Below are 24,733 nucleotides of genomic sequence, written 5' to 3' on the forward strand. Positions count from 1 at the left end.
AAACAGATGTAAGCTGCGCTTTAATTTGCTGTGAGAGGCAGAAGATGAGGACACGTTGGAGCAACAGACGCGCGGCAGAGTGCGTTCTGATGTGAAGTCCTTTAGGGGTCATCGGTACGTTGTGACACAGTCTGAACGACAGCGGTGATGGATGGTGTTCAGAGTCTAAACCCGCAGTGCTTTCTTATTTCACTTTTTATTTTAATGTTTTCTGGAGCTTCAGTAGGAGCTGGAAGAAATACAAAATAAAAGAAGTACAGGTAACCAAACCACACTGCAGAAATCCTCACTGAGCAAAATGGAGCGTTTCAGAGTTCCTGATCCGCACCACACAGGTCATTATGGTGTGACAGTTACATGATAACCTCATGCCAGTCCCAGCACCTGATTGGTCCAATCAGAAATGTAGTTGAGATCAGCTGTGGAGTGTTTAATCTGCAAACGGCTCATATTTAATAAAATTATGTTGTATGTCACTGTTTTAATTATAAACATACGGTTAACGTAGTAAAAGTACAACATTTCCCTTTGAGGTAGAAGTATAAAGTAACAGAGTACAAGTATCTCAAAGTTTTACTTAAGTACAGTAACTGAGTAGATGTACTGCTTTATCTTCCACTTCTGGTCAACAGGAACTTCAGACTTTTACTTCATCATTCCTGTAAATAAAGTCTACTGTTACGCTCTTCAGTCCTCGATTCAGCAGGACATATTTATATCTTTTAACAACTGAAAAGTTTAGGATCTCCACTAGAAGGTAAAATAAAGTTCAGTAAGTCCAGATATCCCATCCTCGTCGCATTCGAGTTCACCTTAGCAATTGATTTTGCTCATTCACTGTCCACCTGCTGTTCATTTGCACTGTTTTTCACCCACTTGCACTATACTCCACCCTGCACTACCTCACTTTTGGACTACCTCCAGAAAAATATTTATTTCACTTATTTTATTTTTATTTTATTCTTCAATTATATGTTACTGTTATGTTCTATGTATGCACCAATCACCAAGACAAATTCCTAGTAATGTGAAACCTCTTCACTTACATGGCAATAAAGTCTTTCTGATTCTGATTCTGATTGTGATATTTGGACAAACCACCTCAGCAGCCTCCACATCTTCTGCTCTCAGGTTTTTCACCACACTGGGAGACGAAGTCCAACTTCAGCTGACGTTCAAGTTCATCTGAGAGGTGCTGGAAGGACTCGAATACTGAGAGACATTTACAGAAAACCATACGGTTTATGAGTTTGAACATTAAATATGTTGTCTTTGTATTGTATCCAAATGAATATACACTATATGGACAAAAGTATTGGGACGTATTGGGACAGCTGCCCATCACACCAACAGGGACTTTAATGACTTCTCATTGTAAACACACAGACAGCTTTGCAGCTCTAACAGCTTCCACTCTTCTGTGAAGGATTTCCACAACATGTTGGAGTGTTTCTGTGGGAATTTGTGCCCATTCATGCAGTAGAGCTGCTGATTTCCCTTCACTTGAAGTCAGGGGCTGAGCCCAAACCCTGAAGAACAGCCCCATAGAGAGGTGTGTCTGGATACTTTTGTCTATATAGTGTGGGTTGAAAAGGATTTGCAAATCACTGAATTCTATCTTTGTTTACGATTTACCAACTGTGTCACAATGTTTTTTTGAAAGTGGGGATGTAAATGTTGTGGATTTGAGGTTGATGTTAAAATACAGTAACCATAGGGATTTTTCTTTCATTACACCCAGAACTGTTTTGGTGGCCGAAACCGATAAACTATCCTTTAGTTAAAGTACATATTGAGAAAAGAAAAACCCATGAAGTGAAAACACAGGTGCTTTAAAAACACTTTTAATAGTGACACTTATATAAGACACCTGAACAAAACAGGTGCACAATGAGACAATATAAATATGCTTCTTCATATAGATTTTTGATTTTTGTCAGTTAGGTTTTGGCCTTTGAACTGCACTGACACAAACTGGATCGGACGGTTAAAACAAACAGCAGGTTGTTGAGGCCTACACTGAAGTTACAGGTAAAACTCCTTATTTTCTCAACACTACACGCAAACAGACGGCAGTGAGTGAATGAACAGCCGTGACGAGACGCTTCTCCCGCTCACAACTGATCAGAGTAAACACATCAATCGGACTAAAAACAGATCCACGTTCTCCTAAGATGTTCCTGCTGAAAAAAGTCCACAAGTTTCCAGTTCGTTGGCACGTTACTAAGACTTTGATCGAAGTTGGATATGATGCACACCAGGCAGTACGACCATATCACTCTACAGCTCAATATTACTCTTTACAACAGTAAATATCACAACGAACAGATGACAGCAGGTCTACAACTATTCTGAGCAAATCTCAGAGAGCTTTGATGCAGTTTCAATGCTTTTGAAGACCTTTGCATGGTGAAACTGATTCTTTATGTTTTAGTTCAGACCTGCATGGGTTTGTTTCCTGTTCCACTGAACCCAGAAACCAATTTCAGTAAAATTTCCTCTTACAGCGGACAACCAAAGAGGAAATATTTAATTTTTTGCATCTTTTACCACCTGAGACCACCAGTAGTTGTTTAGCAGTGGGGACACTTTGAGCTACAGAAGGTTCAGCTTCAGAAACTACAGCAACACTCAGCTTGGAATTGTGAGAGTTCAAGAGCAGAAGTGAGAATGTCACACAGCAAGTCATTACAGGAACAGTTCAACCCTAAATCAAAGCTTTTTCATCCTACCTGTATTGCTGTTTATTAGTTTAGATCATTTTTGCATGAACTGCCAGGCTTTAGACATATCGACATGACTGCTTTTTCCTCATATATAGTTTTAAAAGTCCAGTCCAGTTTCTACTTTTTACACAACAATTATGAAGAAACAATGAACAGATTTCAAAGAATAGTTAATGTAGCCAAGTACGAGCTGATCATACTGTGGGTCACAAAGTCCTCCAACCTAAACAAATCACTGCCTTCTGAAACAACCCATATGAGTGTTTTCCATATGCCAACTCTACAACAGTCCAACAGAACCTCACAACTCCAAGCTGATTTTGCTGCTCTCAGTAAAATTATAACAATGGGGTCACTCGGACAATGGGGCTTCAGAGCTGCTGGGGGCTTTAGCATTTTGAACAATAAGCTACAACTGGATGAGCTACAAAACAGGAAGGAGCTGCACTGTTGGCAAATGGCCCTACTGTACAAAGTGACATCAATTAGAGTATGGCTGCACATTGGGGAGGGCGGGGCTTCCTGTCCTGCAGGTGAGAGAGGGAGGACGAGGTTTGTCTCAGCACCATGTCCTTCAGAGGCCTCGCCTCACCTTGACTTCCTGTTTGTCATACATTCTCACTCATGTAAGTTTACGTTTCAACACATGCGTACAGCGGCATCCAGGCATCAGCATGTGACGGGTTGGGTGTGTGGGGCTGTCACTACCTGAGTGTTCATCCTTACCAGATCAGGACCTTCACGCATAACGAACGTTGTTTTCCCTACTGCACATGTGCAACCGCACTAATGCTGAGGGGAGAGGAAGAGCAACAGTGCTTTACCTTGTTTAGCCCTGAAATATGGCACTGTGGTTTATCTTTTAAGTCTCAGTGTTTTTTCTAAGTGGACTTGTCTTCATGGTTGGAAAGCTATGGATTTGTAATTGCTGGACTACATGATATATATTTCATACCATTACTGTAACTGTAATAAATGACAAAAATATCTTATCACACATATCTATCCATCATCACCTTCTTTTATTTCTGTATTAACAGCTATCTAAACTAATATGTTGCCTGATAACGTTAGCTACTAAGCTAATATCAGTTAGTGTTAAATTCATATTAGTTCTGATTCAATTCAATTCATGTTAGAATTGGACTCGTGTCTTCGGCAAATCTTTACCTTTAAAAAAAATCTACATTTTTGTTCTCAAATATGACTGAGTTAAGAAGACTAGCAGAAAATGTATCAACAACATAACTGGCTAGCTAACATTAGCTTGTTAAGAAGAGCACAGTTATTTTACTTTCTACTTCTATTTGTTTCTTTTTTAAGATGTTTGCTGTAGTGTCAGCTGTCAACTGGATTTTTGTCTCTGCAGAGCACTATTAATTGAAGTGGAGGACAATTTAGTTGAGAAAATGCATGAACAGCTTGGCTTGCTAGCTAATGCTAGCATGACTTGTCCTGCTGTTAATAGCACGGCTACTTCGCCCAAATGCTAGGTATTCATTTGTGATCATTATTAGTTAACTGCTGTTTCAGTTTTGTTTCAGTTTATCACAATCACTGAGTGAAGAACATCTGCAGATGATGATCAGTGAGCTAAAAGCTGTTAGCTCATTAGCTAACATTAGCATTACCCATCTCTGTTTTTAACAGTACATTAATGTTAATAATTTAATATGCTAATTTTTCTGTTAATTCATCCCAATGTTACTTTAAAATATTGGTTAACTCTGGTTTTAGCATTGAGTGGAGTTCAGCTCACGGCATGCTGGCTAACATTAGCATAACTAATCCTGTTGGTGAAAACACCTTTGCTTTTCTTGTCCAGCAGCAATCTATTTACGGTAGCTTCATTTTTAGCAATCTAATTGTGACTTTTTATTTGTCGACTGTACTTTCAGCTTCAGAGCCTCATTTTAGATTTTAGTGAGAACTACTCAGCACAGAATTCAGTGGAGGACACATATCATTAACTGCAATGAAAAGTCCCGATCAGTTGGAGAGGAGGATCATCAAGGAGTAACAGAGCGTGTGTGTGTGTGTGTGTGTGTGTGTGTGAGAGAGAGAGAAGGTGTGATGCGTCTGTGTTTAATCGTCCTCCTCATCGCTGTCTCTCATGCTGATACCCTGCAGGCCGTCTCCCGCCTTGACCGCCGCTGTGGCTTCCTCCACCGTCAGCCGGTTGTAGATGGTCTCGTAGCTCTTGTTGTTCAGCGTGCCATCTAGGACGCCCTGCAGCCTGAAGTCACGGTAGGTCTTCTGTTGAGGTGGGAGGGGTGGAGATAGGTAAAAGAAGAAGGGAGGGAAAGACGGAGAGCATCTTAAGAATGTAGCGAGCGGGCGGAGGCAGCTGCCGTTTGGACAAAAGCGGAAAGATTGAGGCTCAAGGACGAGTCTTTTATGTCTCGGACTGTGAAGGCAGACTGAGGCATCTGAGGGGTTTTTACCTTCAGTCATAAGCCATTACAGTTCCTTGTCTTGTTGCTTTCAAGTTAAACTCGCACGTCTCTGTACATTAGCAAACTATGAAAAGACAAAAACAGCGAGCAGCAGTGCAGTTGAGCAGTTTTCTCTTTCGTGTCTCGCCGCCTCTTCGTGCCTCTGCTGCTGCTTTCAAGGACATTTCAGCGTAGTTTGATTTGTCTTTACTTTTTTCTTATTTTCCTTCATTGTCAGTTCTGACTGTTTTTACATGAAAAAGTCACAATTTAAGATGCCTTTTTTGATTCAGTTTAGTCAGTCTCATTCACTGTGGCCCTTTTCAAACGGCAGCACAAAAGGAGCCTTTGAGTCTGGCAGGTAAAAGTAAACTATCACTCAGAATGACAAACCTGGTCCTGTTTTTGGAAATGTGCATCTCAACACTAATTTGTAGTTTGTTCCCTTAATGTTTTTACATTTGTTTACCTTCACGATCTTGATGAGTGTTTTCAGCTGGTACATGTGGAGCTGCAGGTCCAATCTGTCTGTCAGCCAAACACACACTGCCTTCATGGAGCCGGTGTACCATTGCTGTTAATCACATAAAACAAGAAAAGAAAAATCAAGAACAGCTATGATCCAAGCTGTCAGTTGTCACGTCCATCACAGATTACAGACCGACTTCCTGCTTTAACGTTGACCCACCTTTGTCTGCGGTCATGCAGGAACTCACCATCAGTGTAGATCATAATTGTTGGTTTCTTTCCAACCTGTGTGATTGTCTGACCGCTTGTTGACCGAGTGGCCTCAAATTTCAGATTTTAACTTGTTGAGTAGTCATAACTGATGACAAAAATAAAGCCCAAGATGTAATAAACGTTTCCCTCTAACACAAAATGGCCCCCTAAAGGTAAAACAAATTTCAAATTGCCATTAAAACTCACACTGGGAGAAGAGAAATGAGAACATAAACTCTTTCACAAAACACTTTGACTTATTTAGTATTTGCGATGAGAAGTTTGGGTTTTTCACATTCACAACAGTTGAAGTGCTAGAAGTGAAGGCGACCGGATATCTTTAGGTTGTTGAAGACGTTTCAGCTCTCATCTGAAAGGTTTCTTCAGTTCTGAGATTAAAGGGGAAAATCCAGGTATGTAACCTCGAGTGGGATTGTCACCTTGGGGGTGGTCTGGAGGGTCGTTGACACTTTGTGCCATCATGTTAGTCGTTGTGGCCACGTGAGGGATGGTGCAGATGTGGGTTAAACCATCTGGGGAGGGATTTCACGGCTGCACTACAGGCGGCTGAAAGTTGGTGTCGTAAGCCACCACCTATGTTCAATGATGGATGTTCTATCTGGACACAGATGGCCTCTTTCACACCTCTCTCAAACCATCGATCTTCTTCACATCAACACACCAATTGCACTTAAGGGAACCTGCGATCTAAAACCCTTTCACTCATGCAGTCTATCCGTGACATAAAACTTTAGGAACAGTTTCCCACCTCGAGACCCGGTCACCTTTCAGACAGGATCACACTTTCACATGGAGCAAATGCACCAATCACAAGGCTCCACTGATGACGCACTTGAATCAGTCGTCTCTACTTCTGTCCAGTTCAATATCCAATGCACTTGTAAGGTTCATTTAAAAGAATTGAATGAAAAGCAAACAAACAACCAACAAAAATCCTCACAAAAACCTGCCTTTAATGGCAGTTGTCACTGGTAAGTGTATTGCAGCCACCTGTCGGACTGTTCTTTGCCCCATCCAGCATTGCCATGGCATGTGTGAACAAGATGGAAACGTTCTTGAATGCAGCTGCGTGAATGACTGTAAAACACAGGCGGTACCTGAAAGGTTATCCCAGTAATTTCCTGTGAACTATGCGTGAATGAGGCTTAACGCTCAGCTGTGGTAGCTCCTAACTCGGATTTATCAAGAAACAAGAGCCTGTTCATTACATTACTTACAATGAGACATTTAAGTGTAGCATTAAAAAGGATAAAACACCCAGCTTATTGTATCAGTGTGCAAAACAGGTTCTCCAGCATGGAGGATGTGACTTCAGACCACCAGAAACAAGTTGAAATAAGCTCCTTTGAAATAATCAAAGCTGGTTTGGAAGTTTTAAACCAAGAGAAACTGCATTTTTTCCCACCAGCTGGACTATCCTCCAAAAGAGTATAAATAAAAACGACATTATGTTAATGTGTTACAGCAGCTCTCTGAGCAAGGACAGTTTATGGCAGCCATTCCCGTGTTCACCTTCAGTGAAGTTCAGATGATTGCCGTTTGCTTGCTGGCAGCCTCTGAATGCCTCGCTTCAGTCACACCGATGACACTACAACACAAGGTCAAGGGATGTGCGGCATCAAAACGGCAAAACTCAAAGAGGGTAATACTTAATTCTTATTCAAAGGCACCAGTTTACTGGAATACTCCTGAATGCTGCACACCAAGGGAAGAGTTCACAGCTCTGCTTTGACCCTCAAAGAAGAAAATAAAAATCAGTTTCCGTCTTTGTAATTTTCATTAAACGCTCTACCTTCATACCTTCCGCCGCCAGGCCACAGCTGCAGGGAAATCAAACGCACCTTTTCCTTTTAAGGAACAGTCCTTACATGCAGCATCTTTCAACACTGCTGGTAAAATGCACACATCAGGTGGCTTTATTCACTCACCAGTCCAACAAGAATGCTCGGGGAAATTGCTCTGACACAGTAATGACCCGTAATATTCAGATGTACTTTAGCAGCCGTCGGCAGACTTAATTTCACACTGACAAGAACTGTAATTACCTTCCAATTTAAGAGAGAAAAACAGTCTAAAGGGTATTTCAGACACTTGACAAAAGCCAAAACAAGTCTGATCATTTGAGGGTCGAGCAAATATTCGATTCCACTTATTGTAAGGACAGCATCTGATGTCCTTTGCCCCTTCTAATGATGTCGAAGTTATGAAGCAGATTTTCATAAAGTCTAAGTTGTTAAAGTGTCAGCCAGTTCCCATTAATGTACGTTAACCAATACTAACCGACCAACGTCACCAATCAGTCCCGATTTTGTTTCTTTTCGGTCCAGAGAGAATAAACACGGAACGTTTGCGCTCTGAAAAAGTCTCACGTTATGACCTGACACGTCAGCAGACTGAAAAATTCTGTGGCTTTTAAGCGTTTTAGAAACAGGATCTAATGCGTGCGATATTTTATGTAGGAAAAGTGTATTTGAAATTTAGCTCAGAAAGGGGTGGAGACACAACTTAAATAAACTTGCTGTGGAGACTGTAGCCCACAAGTTGAGGACCGACGCCATTTTGTCAGCAGTGGTGTCGAGGAATGCGGACCGAAACATGTTGCACCTAAACTTACCAATCTTACTGGGATTTTCCACAAGTCTGATCAACTCTGACTAAGAAAGTTCACGAAGCATGACGCGCGTTGGCTGCATGTTGTCAACTTGAAGCTCGTTTATCGCACAGACGACGAAATGGCAGCTCGGCCTGGCATGTTGATGCGCCTCACGAGTTGCTTCGCATCACATTGCTGGAAATCAGAAAGTTGAAGCTCTCTGTAGGTAATGCTAGCAAGTGCATGGAGAAGTTAGTTGTTTGCGCACAGTTTTAATACCCTTTTTTGGTCATTTTCTGATTTTCTTTCTTTTTAATTTTACTGCAGAATGTAAAGCACTTTGAACTGCTTCTGTGTTTGTCCAATGTGCCGTGTTGTCACACAGCAGGGGTCCAGTGTGACTGTGGAGGGCACTTTTGTGTTGTTTTCCTCAACCTTCCTCCTTCCTTCGACGTTATTCTCTTCTCGTTCCTCACTAAATATTTTCATGCTGGAATTCGCGCTGTGTGCTAATCAGCTCGCTGAGTTAACACATGCTTGAGGATGCTGAAATTAGACGATAGAATTTGCGACGATTTCTTCTGATTTCCTTCCTTCTCGTCTCCCTCCTCCCTCTCTTCACCCGCTCAGCGAAACATTTATTTGAGACGAGTTTCCTCAGGACGACTAATCAGCTGCCTGACAGTTGCCTCATGAGCCACGTTAACTGACGTGGAAATTGAGAACGAAGACGCTCCTTAATTGAGCTGATTAGAGGACGAGAGTGAAAACAGATGGAGGGAATGTGTGGGGTAAGGAGGGTGGAGGGTCTGCACAGCATCCTGGGTCCTGTCAGAAACAATATCTGCATGATGAATGGAGGCTGCTTCTCTCACGGTGTCACAGTAATGATGTAATTTAAACATTTGGCACATACAAAAAAAAAAAGGAATTTTGTTGAAATTAAAAATAAATCTAACAATGAGACGAGGTTTTTTGAGTTTTCATCTTCATATGGTCCTGTTTCATACAGAAAAGTCCTAAATGTAAAATAAAAATACGTAAAATAAAAAATGATGCACGTCACTAAAGCTAAAAGGAAGTATTCTGTCCTCGACATTTCATCTTTGAGCACCTAAAAAATTTCAAGGAGGATGAATCTGTGTTTATGTTTTCTTCATTTCTATTGTGCCAAAAAGCTTCTAAAACAAAAAAAGTGTCATAATCTTTTTAAAAAAGTGATCCTATAAAAAATAATTCCTCAAGGCTGAATTTGAGATGAAATGAGTTCTTGTGTTTCTGCAGCATGCAGGCTCGTCCTTGTCAGCTGCTTCATCAAGGCGATTTGGCTCCTGGTGTGAAGAGGATGAAGGTGTGTGTGTGTGTGTGTGTGTGTGTGTGGGCATGCATTACACTCCTTATCCAAACAAAGACGTTCCCTGGCGAGCACTCATAGACAAATAGACGGCAGAGCACATGTGAGCATGCACACGCAGAACAGAAATCAGGCGCGTCGTCATGTCGGCGTGCTGCCGCGCGCCTTCTTCCTGTTTCTCGTCACATCGCTCGCTTTAACCGCCTCTTTCTTCTTCTTCACGTCGGCCCGCGTCGACAAACCCTCTGCTTAAAGAAAAGGCGCCTTAAATGAATTTGACACTGACTCGGTCAGACGCACGTAAACAAGACAATTGCGTACCCATAATGCACCTGGCAGGAGGCCTGACGCTGCTGTATGAGCACAAGGTTTACTTTGTTACACGCTAACTGTATGCTTGTGTGTCCGCGTGTGTGTGTGTGTGTGTGTGATACATGTGGAAGGGCTGAGTGGAGACACTTTGAGGCCCTGCCGTCACCTCCTCCTCGGTGCATGACTGGGTGCTTCTGTGCTCCATTAGACTCATTCTCCTCAACCCCTCCACACAAACACACACACACACACACACACACACAGACACACACACACACCCCAGCGCAGTGCAGCTCGAGCCTCAGCCACAATACTCCGAACCCTCAGAGGAGGCGGCAGGTGGCAGAAATCCATCGCTCTGCTTCGTGCTGCTAATGTGTACGAAGGTCTGAGCCGCCATGTCCGCTGCATTGACTTGGCGGCGGGCTGAGGCGTGTTTGGCAACTCTGTGCTAAAATATTCTTATAAATCTGAATCCTGCAGGGGGGCGGTTGGTGGGGAAAACGGACAGCGTGGGATGTAGGGATGGACAGACGGGTGGATGGACGGATGGATGGATGGGTGGAGGTGTGCTTGCAGCTCCTGCAGAGCGAGCCCACAGCTCTCGGTGTTTCCTAAGTGATAAACAGGTCAACAGAAGCTGTCTGTGTTTTCAGCCTCAAAGCGACCTGCTGCTGCTCTGAAATTGGAGAATCAAACCTCGCAGCAACAGCATCAACACGTGACTGTGAGCTCCATTTGTAAAGCTTTTTGTTAGCACACTGTCCTCTCATACCAGCATTTCCTGCTGTCTCACGAAGAGGTCAGATGCAATAAAAGCTTATCGGTAAATTCACATAAAGTGCGTTTCCAGCCGTCATTAATTTGCAGGTTAAAAAATCTTGCAAGAAGAAAAAAGCTGAGATGAAAACGTCAGATCTGTGTGACAGCTGTCTCCTTTGAATGGATGTAGCAGCCGTCAGGAGACTCGCAGTGTGTGTGAAAAGCGTCTGTTATGGTTTGCGGTTGGCTTTCAACTTGTACTTAGCGAATATCTGCGTGCACACAGTTTCCCTGCGCAGTGAGGCTTATTACTGACATTTCAGTTTCGCCTCCCGATATGACTGCAGGTTTGCTTCCAAGCTGTCCGAGCGGCCTGGTTCCACCAAATGGCATACGAATTTCATGTTTACCTCATCTTTTACTGCATCGTTTTAGGCAAAAATGTGGTTGATTGGGTGACGCGTTATCAGCAGGCAGAGGGTCTACATGTGGAGGAGATCGGGGTACCCGATGGTTCAGACAGACACCAGACATTCACCCAGCAGACCAGTGAGTCCCATGCAAGTTACGTGATGGATGTAATGTAAGTGAACTTAAAACTCAGAAAATGCAGACAGCATTAAATGACTTGCAAAAAGCTTAAAATGTGTAAAATGACACACAAAATGTTCTTAAAAGCGGCGTCCTCTTCATACGCCATCCCATGAGATCACGTCTGTCAGATTCACAGACCTCAGTTATTAACTTTGTTATTATTACTGATAGAGAAGATGGATGGAAAGAAGCTGCAATAAACTGGAATCCAGAGTGAGCACTCACATCAAACACCTTCTCGATGTACAGCTCGTCATTGATGCGGTCTCGCAGGATGTCCTGGTTCTGCCGTACGAAGGTGATGTAGGTGTCGGCCAGATCCATCCCTGGTTTCTGCAAGAGAGAGGAGACGGGACAGACTTGAGGACGACTCCGAGATGATGAAGGCCGATGATGGACGACAATGTCCAACACAATTCCCAGCAAGTGGTTGCAAATGAACACGGCTGGTATTCATGATGCACAGGCTAATATTACAAGACAGAGATGGAACAGGACCCCGAATAATAATGTCAACAGGGAAAATGTACAATAATGCCAAGAGGAGTGTAGGGTGGAGGGCATCACTTCCACTACACTATATAGACAAAACTATCCAGACAACCCTCTTTATTATCAAATTTAGGTGTGGTATGAGGCTGTTCCTCAGGGTTTGGACTCGGCCCCTGACTTCCAGTGAAGGGAAATCTTAATGCTTCAGCACACCAAGACATTTTGGACAATGCTATGCTTCCAACTTTGTGGCAACAGTTTGTTGAAGGCCCTTTTCTATTCCAGCATGACTGTGCCCCAGTGCACAAAGCAAAGCTCCATAAAGACATGGTTGGATGAGTTTGGTGTGGAAGAACTTGACTGGCCCACACAGAGCCCTGACCTCAACCCCATCCAACACCTTTGGGATGAACTGGAACGGAGATTGTGAGCCAGGCCTTTTGGTCCAACATCAGTGTGTGACCTCACAAATGCTCTACTGCATGAATGGGCACAAATTCCCACAGAAACACTCCAACATGTTGTGGAAAGCCTTCACAGAAGAGTGGAAGCTGTTAGAGCTGCAAAGCTGTCTGTGAGTTTACAATGAGACATCATTAAAGTCCCTGTTGGTGTGAAGGGCAGCTGTCCCAATACTTTTGTCCATATAGTGTAGCTTGGGCTCACTGCTGCCACACCAGCAGCATTCAGTTTGTCTGACTTGCATCACTCTTCATTCTCTCACAGCAGATGCAAGTCATGTATACGCAGACCAGTCCAGACCAGTCCAGACCAGTCCAGACCAGAGCAGACCAGTCCAGACCAGTCCAGACCAGTCCAGACCAGTCCAGACCAGAGCAGACCAGACCAGTCCAGACCAGTCCAGACCAGAGCAGACCAGACCAGTCCAGACCAGTCCAGACCCGGTGCTCATTAAAATGTTATTGATTTTTTTTTCCTAAATAAAAGCAAAAAATTTCAAGTTAACCTTGTGCAAGTGTTGCATATAAAAAAGAAAATGCCATGAAAAATCTTCAGTTTGCCGTAGTTAATTGTTTTTTTCAGTCTAACATTTAATTTAAGTCTTCTAAAATTTGATCCCAGACACCTTTTAGATGATGGCTGATTGAGAAGCTGACGTCTATTCAACACCAAACCACACAAGTGCTTCAGGCTGGTTTTGTTTCTGCCTGACAATATCTCAGTGTTGATTCAGTCCTGTTTTGTTATCCGTGCTGGGAGGAAACGTCAGCTGCTGTTTGTTTGGCGGGGAGAGGCCAGAGGCAGCAGAAGTGGGTAAAACCCTTTTCATTCACACTCCCTGTTGTCAGGGGAGATTACAACTGTAATGCTTATTGTAATTGCTTTGACATCTTTCACACCCGTTTTCTCTGAGCCGGCATGTGTCGGCCCCGGGGGGGTTGTTGTTCTGCTGCGGCGCTGCTGAGCACGGCACCTCAGGTCCCCCGTGGAAAAACAAGGAAATGGAGCCTGAAGAAAACTTCTGGCTTCACTTAAAGGCAAAAGGCAGGTTGGAAACTGATTACAAATTTGGGACTGCAACCTTTTGCTCCTTAAAGTAACGTAACACAAGCTGCCACATGCTAATGTTGGAGGAGGGGGAGGGGACCAGGATCCTGACAGTCAGCTGCATCGTCTGAACGCCACCTCAGTCACAAACCGCATCAAGTGCCTGAATTTGGCGGACTGGCGAGCAAAGAGGCAGCCGTGGGGGCGAGAACCAGCCAGGTGGTTCAAAGACGGCTCTCAAGGCCGCTTCAACACGGACGGACGTGGCTGATGTGATGAACGTGGAGGAATTCATTTGTGACGGACAACAAAAAAAAAAATCAACCTGCAACTTCTCTGATCGTCACTTAATTGTCATTTTTCAAGTTAACAGTTGAACCATTCCTCCGGCTGCAGCTCCTGCACGCCTTGTCACACTGAACAGCATCTGGTGTCCAGCAGCTGCTCCAGAGGCCTCGAACAGCGAGAGACAGCCCGACATCAGCCAGACATCAGCCCTAATTCAGACAGACCGCTGGACAGATACCAGGGGTTAAAGTGGGGTCACATGGCTGCAAGGGGAGCTGGTGTGTGCGTGTGGGGGGTTATGTTCAAGGCCCGCTGATTGACAGGCCTGTCAGAATCCCCATAATCCTCTGGAGCGAGCAGAGAAGTAAGAGTCTGGCAGATCGAGGATCATCGTCGAATGACGATTAGAAATCTTGACGAGACCGAACTCGGTGTGTCTCACCGGGTGAGTTACAGGACTCGTCATGCAGTCTCTGATCCGTCCCAGCAGACACTTCCAGGTCATGTCCACGTTAATGCAGACACATTTCTCAAAACCGCGTGTGCACGTCAGAGGTTTTACATCCACACATCGTGACATCATGAGCGACTCTCACGTGTTCACCATCACATGGGGACAAAGTCCTGGTGTCCATTAACTTGTGTACTGTTGCTGCCTTGAAGTGTACTAAAAACAAGTATAGTGTGGACGGAGGGATTAAACAGAGAAACTGTATCTGCATGAGTGTGGACGGTGAACGCACGAGGAAAAAGCTGCACTGAGGCTGCGTATGTGTGTGTGTGTGTGTGTGTGTGTGTGTGTGTGTGTCACTGGCAACATATTACTGCCCTTGTTGTCACTTGAGACATCAATTTTCCCCCTTCCATCCCCTTAAGGCTTAGTCTCAATCATTTACCTCTCTTTTCTCTTGTTCTGACGAAGTGACAAAGCAGCATGACAGATCGGAGACGCCGGCACAGTTCCAGCCGCCGAGATTAAGACTTTAACACGACAGGAAAGAAAGAAGGAAAAAAACCCCGACATACAAGCAGCTCGGCGCTCTTGTCACGCTCTGCCCTCTCTGTCTGTTTTGTCTCCTTCACTGTTACACCAGTAATCCCCTCCGCGCCGGGATAATGGCCGCCCGGTTGCTCGTCAACATTTAACAGAGGAAAAAAACAAAATAAATAAATAAATAAAAATTGAGAGTGTAAAATCAGGCGGTGTTCCCGTTTGGATACAGACGGGGAGGGGTGGATGGCTTGAAGCGGGGGAGGCTGGAGGATAATGAACGGGTAGTGGAGGAGGGCGGTGAAATGCCGGGTAATTACACACCGCTACCGGCCTCGTTTCCTGCCCTGGATTCATTTGTTCTCTACCAGGTGCACGTTGCGTGTGTGCAAATATGTGTGTTTGCATGTCACAGCAACAAAAATAATAATAACAATCCCACTATGAGTTAAATGATCTGTTTATGGCTCTAACATACAGGCGAGAAAATGTCAATTCTCTGCCCATCCACAGTCAATATTAACTGATGACGATACAAACTCCAGCAGCAACTCATGACGGACTCTCGTGAGTCCATCAGCTGACAAAATTTAATTTAGAATCGTATCATCATATTTGAGAAACGGGAAGCAGAGAATTATTGGTATTTTTGCTCATGTTTCCTTTAAGTAAAGTCACATTCAGACTTGATATTGTTCAATTCTTCATCTATAGTAGTAAAGTGGGGTGTGTTTGGCTCAAGTTAAAGGGTTACACAGCCACGAAGTGCACATTAAACAAAAGTGTTGTTTAATAGGGCCTTTCTTGCTATCATTTCCTGTTGAATTCTTCTGATGCAGCAGCAAAAGAAGACAAATTGTCTTTCTGAAATCTTTGGGCTGCAGGGAGGAACTACAGACAGACTCAGACAGGAACGCTGTGACCACACTGACAATAGTTCATGTGATCTTAAATATTTCTCGGCGCTTCGGGCCCCAGAAACGTCTGGCACGGCCCTGCGGGAGCGCGACGTGTTAGAGATGGTGAAGAGCCAGTGCTGATGACGGCTCTTCCAATGTTTGTGTTCGTGCGTCGCCACTATGCATATGTTTGATACGAGCATGTGTGGCCGTCAGTCTCTGCTGTGTTGGCTGTGCAGGCGTGAGAACATCAGACCTGCTGAACACGTGTGAGTCAGCGTGAAAACACACGCCGAGTGACGCCACTCACGGACAGGAGCAGCTTTACCACAGCACTGCACGACGAGTAAAGGTCCTACACTGAACGTTTAAGTGAAGAAAGTGTCAGAGTAACATCAGCGTTTGGTCTCGGCTCAATCCGAGGTGACAATCAGCAGCACTGTTTATTATGCCATTTCCATCAACCTTTTCTAATGCGATACTTAACTAAAATGATGGTGACAGTAACAGCTCAGGATTACTGAAGGTAATTAAAATGTGGCTGACAATTTAAGTTGAAGACAGCAGATCTGAATGACAGCGTCGACAGTCTCTGATTTGGTTCTGTTGTTTCCTATCTATCAAAATGGATGTTGACTAACCCTAACTGATAAAATCTAAAAACGATGAATAACGAGGAGCTTGCAGCATGCTCCTGGCCTTGACGTAGTCAGGACAGGAAGGCTGTAGTGACTGAACATTTTGTGTTTTCACAGAGTCATCCAATCTGAAACGTGTCAGGGTTTTTAAAAGGTGTTGACGACAGCCACAAATATCTCATGTTGAATGTAAATTATAAAGAAACCAGGTGCAGTTGTCCTAACTGTGAAGCAGAAAGTCTCCCAAATGCTTCATGTTTTCGTGACAAGGTGTGTGGGGGAGGCGGAGCCCTCCAGCAGAGGCCCCGCCCCCACCCCACTCTTCATCCCATCTGGAAAAGAGGCTTACCTGAGTCAGGTTCCCTCCACACAAAAGACCAAAAGGCCAAGGTAGCAGTTACATTATAATTTTAGGGGAGGAGGCAGCTGAGGAGGAAGTCTGGACGGGAACCAGAGAGCATGATGGGATAGGTGGGATGGACAGCGGCAGGGCAGAGGATTAAGGAGGTTAGGCGAGACTGTTGTTGCTCTTTATCTCAGCTGTTCAGGGATGTTCTCAAATGTTTGTTTCAGGCGACAGAACACAACAAGTTCTACAGAAAGTATTATTTCAGCTTTAAAGGTGTTTATTCTGTACTCTCTATTTAGTCATTCGTACATGTAAAATATTAATTATGCCTGTGAATTATTTGATCATGCTTTCATTATTCCATACAAACTATGGAAGTCTGCCTGGAGGATCTCAGAAGTGGAGCTGTCCTTCAGGCTTTTGAAGTGTAACCGAGTGTCCAGCTGGTGGAGATTCACTCCTTAAAGTGTCACATATTATTATGTTATATTATGTTATGACATTAGCATCTAATTCTTAAAAATGCCGTGAACAAAGAAGTTGTGACAGATGTGGCCAATGTATTTCAAACGCTGATGAATATAAAGATGGCTGACGGGTCTCCTCCCGCTGGACAAAGTGAAGCCAAAATTCAATTCTGCCAAGCGCTGCCATCCTGCCCTGGTGTCCACAGCAGTCATACCTCCTCTGCAGTATACATCATTTACAATTCATTTATGATGTTATTATTTCATCATATACTTCTTTCCTTAATTATTCTTGTACATCTATTTTTAGACTATGTGCCTAACCTTTCCCTTAACTTACCTGACTCCGAGAGGGCCCTGCACAGGAATTCCTACGTGCCTGGTTTGTTTGTGCACAAAAGGCAAATAAAAATCTTGACTCTTGATGTCATTTGGAGCCAGAGTCTGTGCAGTAGGTATCTGGAGATGGAGCCACGGTACTGAGTTCCTGCCCACACACCCGTCTGAGCCAATCAGAGGCAGCTCTCACCTGTCTATCATAATGTTTAAGCCCCTTTTTATAAGCTCAAATAACTAATTAAAACCAAGCAGAAACATGAACGCATGAACAAACATCAGCGTGATAAGAACGACCTGAAATGACAGAAACCATCTACTTTGAGTTTTTAGTTTGGCTCATGTCCCATCTGCTAACTTGGAGGGGGAGGGGCTTATGAGCTGTACTGCAGCCAGCCACCAGGGGGCGATAAGATGTTTAGGCATCACTAATGGGGAGCTCTCATGTTATCCATCGATTAGATTAGACGATTAACACAATCAGCTGTGACGCTCCTCTGAAGACAGCTGGTGGAAACTCCAGTTACTGTTAACCAGTTAAACATGAAACACGGTACGCAACCATGTAACATACTGTAACGTGTCATACAACTACTGCTCTCAGAAGCCTCATATTTAGCGTACAGTCATGACTGTGGAGTCAGTCCTCTCAAGTCTCTCATCCACCACTCGGACCGACACTTCCTGTGGTGACGGTGGGCGCGACTCGCGATGTGCAAAACGAGCGCACTTTTTAATATTATTTAGAAGCTGAAGACGTGTTTGAATTCGGCCAATGAGGGAGGCTGAAGTGTGACGGACTGACACTCCTGTCAGTCATCTCATATTATTAAATATAATCCATCCATTTTCTATACCGCTTATCCGTCAGGGTCGCCGGGGGGCTGGAGCCTATCCCAGCCGACTACGGGCGACAGGCAGGGTTCACCCTGGACTGGTCGCCAGTCAATCGCAGGGCCGACACACGAGGACAGACAATTATTAAATATAATCAAAAAGTGAAATAAAATAAAAAAATGACACAATTCTAGGAAGTGAACAAATGATCACACAATCATAGAAATGAACTCGCATAGGAAATATATTTCATTACAGCGGTCAAAAACATTTAATTACAGCCTGCACAGAGTGAGACGGGGAAAAACTCACTTTTGTTTTTTCTGTATTAATTTTCATTTTGTGTGAATTTCTCCTCCACAGTGTTTTGTTCTGTTTGGACTGAAGCCTGATAGGTCTGGAAAAAAAATTTGATTTTGTGTCTTTAATCCCAGTGGATGCTTTTAAAAAGTGCCAGAATTCATACGAAAGAGACGAGGAAACGTAAAACATGCAAAAACACGAATCGCAGAGGAATTGTACTTTGTTAATTTTGAGCTGTTAATCACTTTGGAAGATGAGGGGGGTCACCTTATCTTTGTGAGTTCTAATTCTGGAGATTTAAACTCTCCCTCCTTCACACCTCGAACGCTGCCAAACGTTAACGCCTCATCACCTCCACACTTTAACTCCTGAGTCGTTCACGACGTCGTCTCCTCCTCCCGCTCGCCGTAGCCCCTGATCTTTGCCACGCCGCTGCCGTTCATTAACCGCACGACACCCGAACGCCGCCGCCCACGAACCGACACTTCAGCAAAACACATCTCCAAGGACAGGAGTGCAATTAATTAGGATTGTTGTGTGATCTTTGGCTCTGGAGCTGCAGATGGAATAAAAACCTTCTTAATGTTTCACACGAGTGCAGAACCGTACGATGACAAACTCAAAAAACCCAACAAGCACATGACTGCGGCTGAATGCAAAGCGCGGCCTCTTTGCATTTCCAGGCTGCTTTATTTTCCAGCCGACGCTTCGGATGGAAACACAAATATGGAAACCGACTGAGACGGACAGGGTGAACGACAAAACAGCAGGCAGATCGTCGGACTCACGGGGACTTCCACGTATTTGGCAGCTGCTTTCACCTTTTGGGGGGAGGCAGGAGGAGGAGGTCGGGGGGAGGAGAAGGAGAAGGAGAAGGAGAAGTAGAAGAAGAACAATGACGCTGAAGTTCAGCTGGGAAGGTCTGGTTTCCAGCAAATAACAGGTTGCCTCTGCGAGCGGAGAAAGAAACAGCTCGACGCTCTCTGTTTCCAGGAACAAAAAACATGGCTACTCACTGTGAAAGAGAGGATTGAAGAGAAGAATGTCCCTTCATCGTATCTCGAGAGCTTGGAGAGGACGCCGTCTAAAACAGCAGCAAACTGCAGACAAACAGGGAGGCGACACAACAGCTTACTGCCTTCAGCACAGAAGCTTCTCACCGAGTCACTTCTGTCTGCAGCTCTTTACGTTTTATTTTATTTTAAAAAGAGCCTGAGAATAATTTTCTAAAGTAATACTCCTATGGTTTTTAGACAGCGCCAAATCACTTTTTGTCTATTTTCAACGTAACAAAACAGAAAATGATGTTTCACATCAGAAAGAGGTGGAAATATTCTCAGAGGAGGAGGAAAATACTCAACGTGTTCATCAGTGGAAAGCAACACAGCAAGAACAAAAGTCAACCAAATTAAAAATGATTCAATTAAAACCAAAAAGTCTATAATATACACACACGCACACACACACATATATATATTACATATCTATAATGTTAAAAAATTAACCTCCATTTCAAAAAAATTGAAACCAGATTTTTAAGATTCTTCTTTTCAAAAAAAAGAAATGAGAAAAATTAAAAAAATAATAATTAAAAAGTTAAAGCAGACGTAAACATCCCCCCCAAAAACATTAACACAAATAACAAAACAAATTTAAAATGAAATCAGTATTACCAAATGCGTCAGATTTAACAAGAGTTATGACAAAAATGTATTTGGAAGTAAGAGTAAATATTAAGAAAACGACAGGACAAATATCTGAAATGTTATTAAAAAGAGATTCGTCTCCCACATCGAGAAATCAAAAGAAGCCACAAAGTAAAGAAATGTTGAGAGCAAGGATAAAAACAAATTTACCTTTGAGACGAGGCAGGAAATCATGTCTTTGAACGCCTCGTCAATCAGAACATCTATTTTGGAGTGGTACTGTTGCTGCAAGGGGGAGGTGGGGGGTGAGGGAGGGGAGACAAAAAGCAATATTTTATTATTTTCAGAAAACTGATGGGATGCAAAGGCCAAAAATGAGTCCTCGCCTCCCTGATGCAGAACAACAGCATTGTCTGTGCTGCAAAAGACAGAAATAAAAACCTACAACACGCAGTGTGAACATCAAGTCCTCTCACACACACACACACACACACACACACACACACACACACACACACACACACCGCCCGGGACGGCGAGGCGTGAAAAACCTTCCCATCCGTGTAACGCCGCTGAGTTAAGCAGCTAATAGGACCATTATGTGGCTGACTGACATTCCCGTCTGTGCTGGAGAAGCGAAGGAATCTGAAGGATACTTTTTGTGCAGCTCCCCACAATTAGAGCAGCCTTGTATTTCTCTAAAGCACCGGTCCAGCTGCGAGGACCAAAGGCTCACACAAGATTCAATTAATCCGCCATTTCATGTCTCGTTTGGCCCCCCCGAAAACATATTCATGGCACCTTTTCCCTTGAAGGAAGGAGCGAGAAAAAAAGGCTCGGGTTGAGCGCTGAATGGCAGCATCAGCAGGGGAGTTCATCTCTTGGCGACAATGCCCTTTCACTGGCCGTCTAAAGAACACCCAAATTAAAAATTTCAATCAACAAAGCGCGCGGATCGCTGACAAATTGTGGGTCCAGGGAGGTCACCGCCGCCAGCCCTAATTGTGTGGTTTTTTTCCCTCCAAGTCCACAAAATGGCAGCTCTCTTTCAGCACTCTGAATTTTTTTGGCAAATCTTGAGAGCTTTTCTTTTTTTCTGCTTCTTACCTCAATTAACATTGCTGCTTTCGCCTTCTTTCTCTCTAAAAAGGCAGCCATAAAAAAGCGGAGAGGGGGAGAAGAAATTGTTTGGTCTTTGCCATGTGCGCAGCAAAAACTGAAAAGAACAATTATTGCTTTTAAAAACATTTATCTGGTCGTTGAGCTGCAGCCACCGTGGCTACTTCAGCTCTGTGAGATGTTTTAGATTCTGAACTGGGTCACATTTTCAACAGGATCCCCCCCAGCCATTTAAATGACCTCAGCAACAAAACGACGGCAGACCGATTAGCATTTTCATTGATTTCAGCTGATCGGCCGAGTTTACCAGAGGTCTGAGAACGCAGGATTAATTAATCCAGCAGACGAGTTTCTCTTCTGGATTAAACTGTCAAGTACAGGCTGTCTGCTCGCTTTCCATCCGAACTCCGTTATCACATGGCTGGATTATAATGACTGATGCATTCATGTGTTCATCAGTTTAATGTAGCAGCAAGCAAAGGGGGTTTGATTACTTTATACAGTTTATCTGCTGGACGCCTCATGAAATGTTCCTGACAGATCAATAAAGTTTCATCTGAAGCTTTAACATTAGATCTTGATTTAATTGTTGATTATATTTTGCATTATCAAACAAACGGGGATGGGATGGGGGGGTCGGCTGGAAAAACTCCAACAAACTCCAACTCGTCTAATCTCACTCCAACTCCAGCTAAATAACACGGCAAATTATGATAAAACAATTAAACAAAAATACTAAATGGACAACAAATAATTAAAGTACATATAATATGAGCTGAGTGGTACAAAACCGTGATATCAGTGGGACCCATTTTTTCCTTAAATTCTAAGCATATTGTGTCAGACGCTGTAGGAGGTCTTTGATCCATAACTTAAACGTTGGAGGGCGTTTTTATTTTCGACCAAAACTTCTGCAGCAGGTGGCTGCTCGTGTCAGTCACATACGGGATCGATATGAGGCCGAAACTTAGTTAGCTTTACTTTCGACCAGCGGCGGCGATGCAGAACCTTACACAGGATACCTGCACGCCGTGAGCAAACCGAAGGGCAATTTCTGTCTAGCGTTTCCCGGGGGGGTAAACTGCACGTGGATTTGATGTCAAACAGAGCATACTGTGTTGCTGTCGTCTGATAATTTAACACCCAGAGAAGGAAGGAATAAATATGGAGGATGAGCTTTCAAACACACCACCTGTGGCAAACAGAGAGAAGGAATAACTGATGAAACTTTCTGCTTGACAACAAAGCAACAGTTTAACATTACAGCCTTGAAAATTTACCACCAAGAAACAGAAGAAAAGCAAAGGAAGGAAAATGAAACAGACTGAATCTAATGTAGATGGTGCGGGACTGCTGTCAGGATCTGAAAAGTTTGATTTTTAATACGAACGAGAGCCTACAAGCTTCTTACCTGCCTGTTTTCAGTTTTCTATGCTTTACAGGTGAGTAGCAGGATCTCAGGTGTGTCCAGTCCATTGACTGTGTATAAAGATGGATGACCTGAGAGCTGTGAAGCCCAAACATATGCACGCCCCCTGGTGGCTGGCTGCAGTACCCTCCATGTTAGCAGATGGGACATGAGCCAAACTAACTACTGCACAGACTCTGGCTCCAAATGACATCATCAGAACAAGATGGCTGCGCTCGTATCAGGGATATTCGAGCTTCACTTTTGCACAGTGGGAGGAAGTGGAGACATGTCGGCCATCTTTATATATGTCAATGGTCCAGCCAGTTGAGATGTGTTGCGGTGTAAGGAGGGAATGATGGGACAATATTCAGTGGTGGGGCTCTCCAAGACCACGAGTGGGCGCCGCTACCGCCGAGAAAGGCTCATCTTTTACAGGAGAAAACTAAAATGAAAGTCTCTCACCTCCTGAAGCCTCCTGACTTCTTCGATTGAAAAGTTATTGACTTGCATTTGGAGTTCAATAGAAGGAAATGTTTTCTGCAGGTGTAGCTTGTGTGGAGAAGTGTGAGGGGAAGAAGGAGATGAACAAATGGAGGGACTTACCCATTGTTTGTCAATCTGGGAATCAAACAATGATGTGCAGGACACATGGACATGAGGGACAAGAGAGGACAAAGAAAAGAGGGCAAACCCAGTCAGCCAGGAACATTAAAAGCATTTCTTCACTTTTTCAATTAAATTATAAAAAAAAAAAGTTCAAAGGTTAATCTTTTCAAAGGAATCACATGTCCACAGAAATGATTGTGGAATAATCCTTCCACCTAATGTGCTTTAAGTTTTTCTTAACTTTTCATCTCCATCATAGCTTTGGCCTTGAATCAAACGTCGAGCGTAAAAGTCGTGTTGCCCAACAGCACACACACATTGGATGGTGACAATGAATTGAAGAGCAATTGTCAGAATGTGCATCTCTTGTGTGACATACAAAACCAAACGTTATCACGTTATTCAGTCTCTGTGGCTCCTGCTGTGTCTGCAGTTGTCAGCTGAAATAAATGAAATATGTAAAAACCAGCAGAAAGCAGGCGAGTTGAGAAAGCTTTTCTCCTTTTCAACACTCCTGAGAGCGAATCGGACAAAACCACGTCCTCAGTCAAACGCGCTGAACATTTAATCATCAAGGTTATTCAGATTTTTCAGTTTTTAGGCTGAATGAAGTTCAACCTGACAAGCTGAATTAAACATTTTAATGCAACACAATGTCAAATGGAGGTTTGTTGTGTTTGGAAACCCAGAAGTCTGTCAAGTGGACAGAAAGAAATATCAAGATGTTAAATCTGTTATTATTTCTCTGATGGCAGCTGGCTCATGATTGGTTACTTGTTTCTTTTACATGGATCATCAGCCAGTGAGGATGATGACGAGCATCTAACAATTAGCGCTTCAGTCCTCATTTCAGAACAAGCTTAAAACCTTAAAAAGTCAGCCAGCAACAGCATTTCTTTGTTGCACATTAGCTTAATTTTCCGTGTGAAACCAAGCAGCCATTGTTTGTCAGTTTGTCTCATTTTGTTTCATTACGTCTACTCATTAATGGTGGAGACACAGAGGTGGGGTTGAGCTGGGGCTTTTATGTAACCCTTTACCCCATCACTACGACTCGACGGCTTTAGATGAGCTACTTGCTTTAAAATAAGGCTCACGCTGTAAAGGAAACCACCCAACAGCATAAAACTGACTTCAAACCAGCTTCACCTCCACCGGCTACGACAGTAACACACTGCATGCTTATGTTTGGATTTCTGATGTATTTTAATTCAACTTGCAGCTAATCGGTTAAGCAGTTGACCTTTTCTGCATTCCACTAAAATAGCGGGAATATCTTCTAACTGATGGGCAGCACTGCAGCAATCATTCAATAATCTTTGCAG

At 43.6% G+C, this 24,733-nt stretch overlaps 1 protein-coding gene and 1 long non-coding RNA gene across 6 annotated transcripts in view; one reads left to right on the forward strand and one right to left on the reverse strand.

Moving 5' to 3' along the window:
• Positions 1–1,828: 1,828 nt before the first annotated feature.
• cadps2 (Ca++-dependent secretion activator 2) overlaps positions 1,829–24,733 on the reverse strand; it is a 129,950-nt gene continuing 107,045 nt past the window's right edge. For 3 of the 5 annotated variants that reach the window (XM_046393067.1, XM_046393066.1, XM_046393064.1), the window contains 6 exons: positions 23,406–23,420; positions 20,483–20,557; positions 19,643–19,726; positions 11,743–11,850; positions 5,631–5,735; positions 1,829–4,982 (listed from right to left, as the gene is read on the reverse strand). In XM_046393067.1, the coding sequence (XP_046249023.1) occupies positions 4,812–4,982; positions 5,631–5,735; positions 11,743–11,850; positions 19,643–19,726; positions 20,483–20,557; positions 23,406–23,420 (558 nt within the window). In that variant the 3' untranslated portion in view covers positions 1,829–4,811. Of the gene's footprint in view, positions 4,983–5,630; positions 5,736–11,742; positions 11,851–19,414; positions 19,448–19,642; positions 19,727–20,482; positions 20,558–23,405; positions 23,421–24,733 lie in introns of all 5 variants that reach the window. The other 2 variants (XM_046393068.1, XM_046393065.1) reach the window with 2 other exon arrangements.
• On the forward strand, positions 4,815–12,793 carry LOC124061353. Its single transcript, XR_006843734.1, has 3 exons — positions 4,815–4,973; positions 11,359–11,506; positions 12,736–12,793. It is a non-coding gene; the product is annotated as an uncharacterized LOC124061353 (long non-coding RNA).

The sequence above is a fragment of the Scatophagus argus genome, chromosome 7, assembly GCF_020382885.2.
Source record: "Scatophagus argus isolate fScaArg1 chromosome 7, fScaArg1.pri, whole genome shotgun sequence".
Classification (NCBI taxonomy): domain Eukaryota; kingdom Metazoa; phylum Chordata; class Actinopteri; family Scatophagidae; genus Scatophagus; species Scatophagus argus.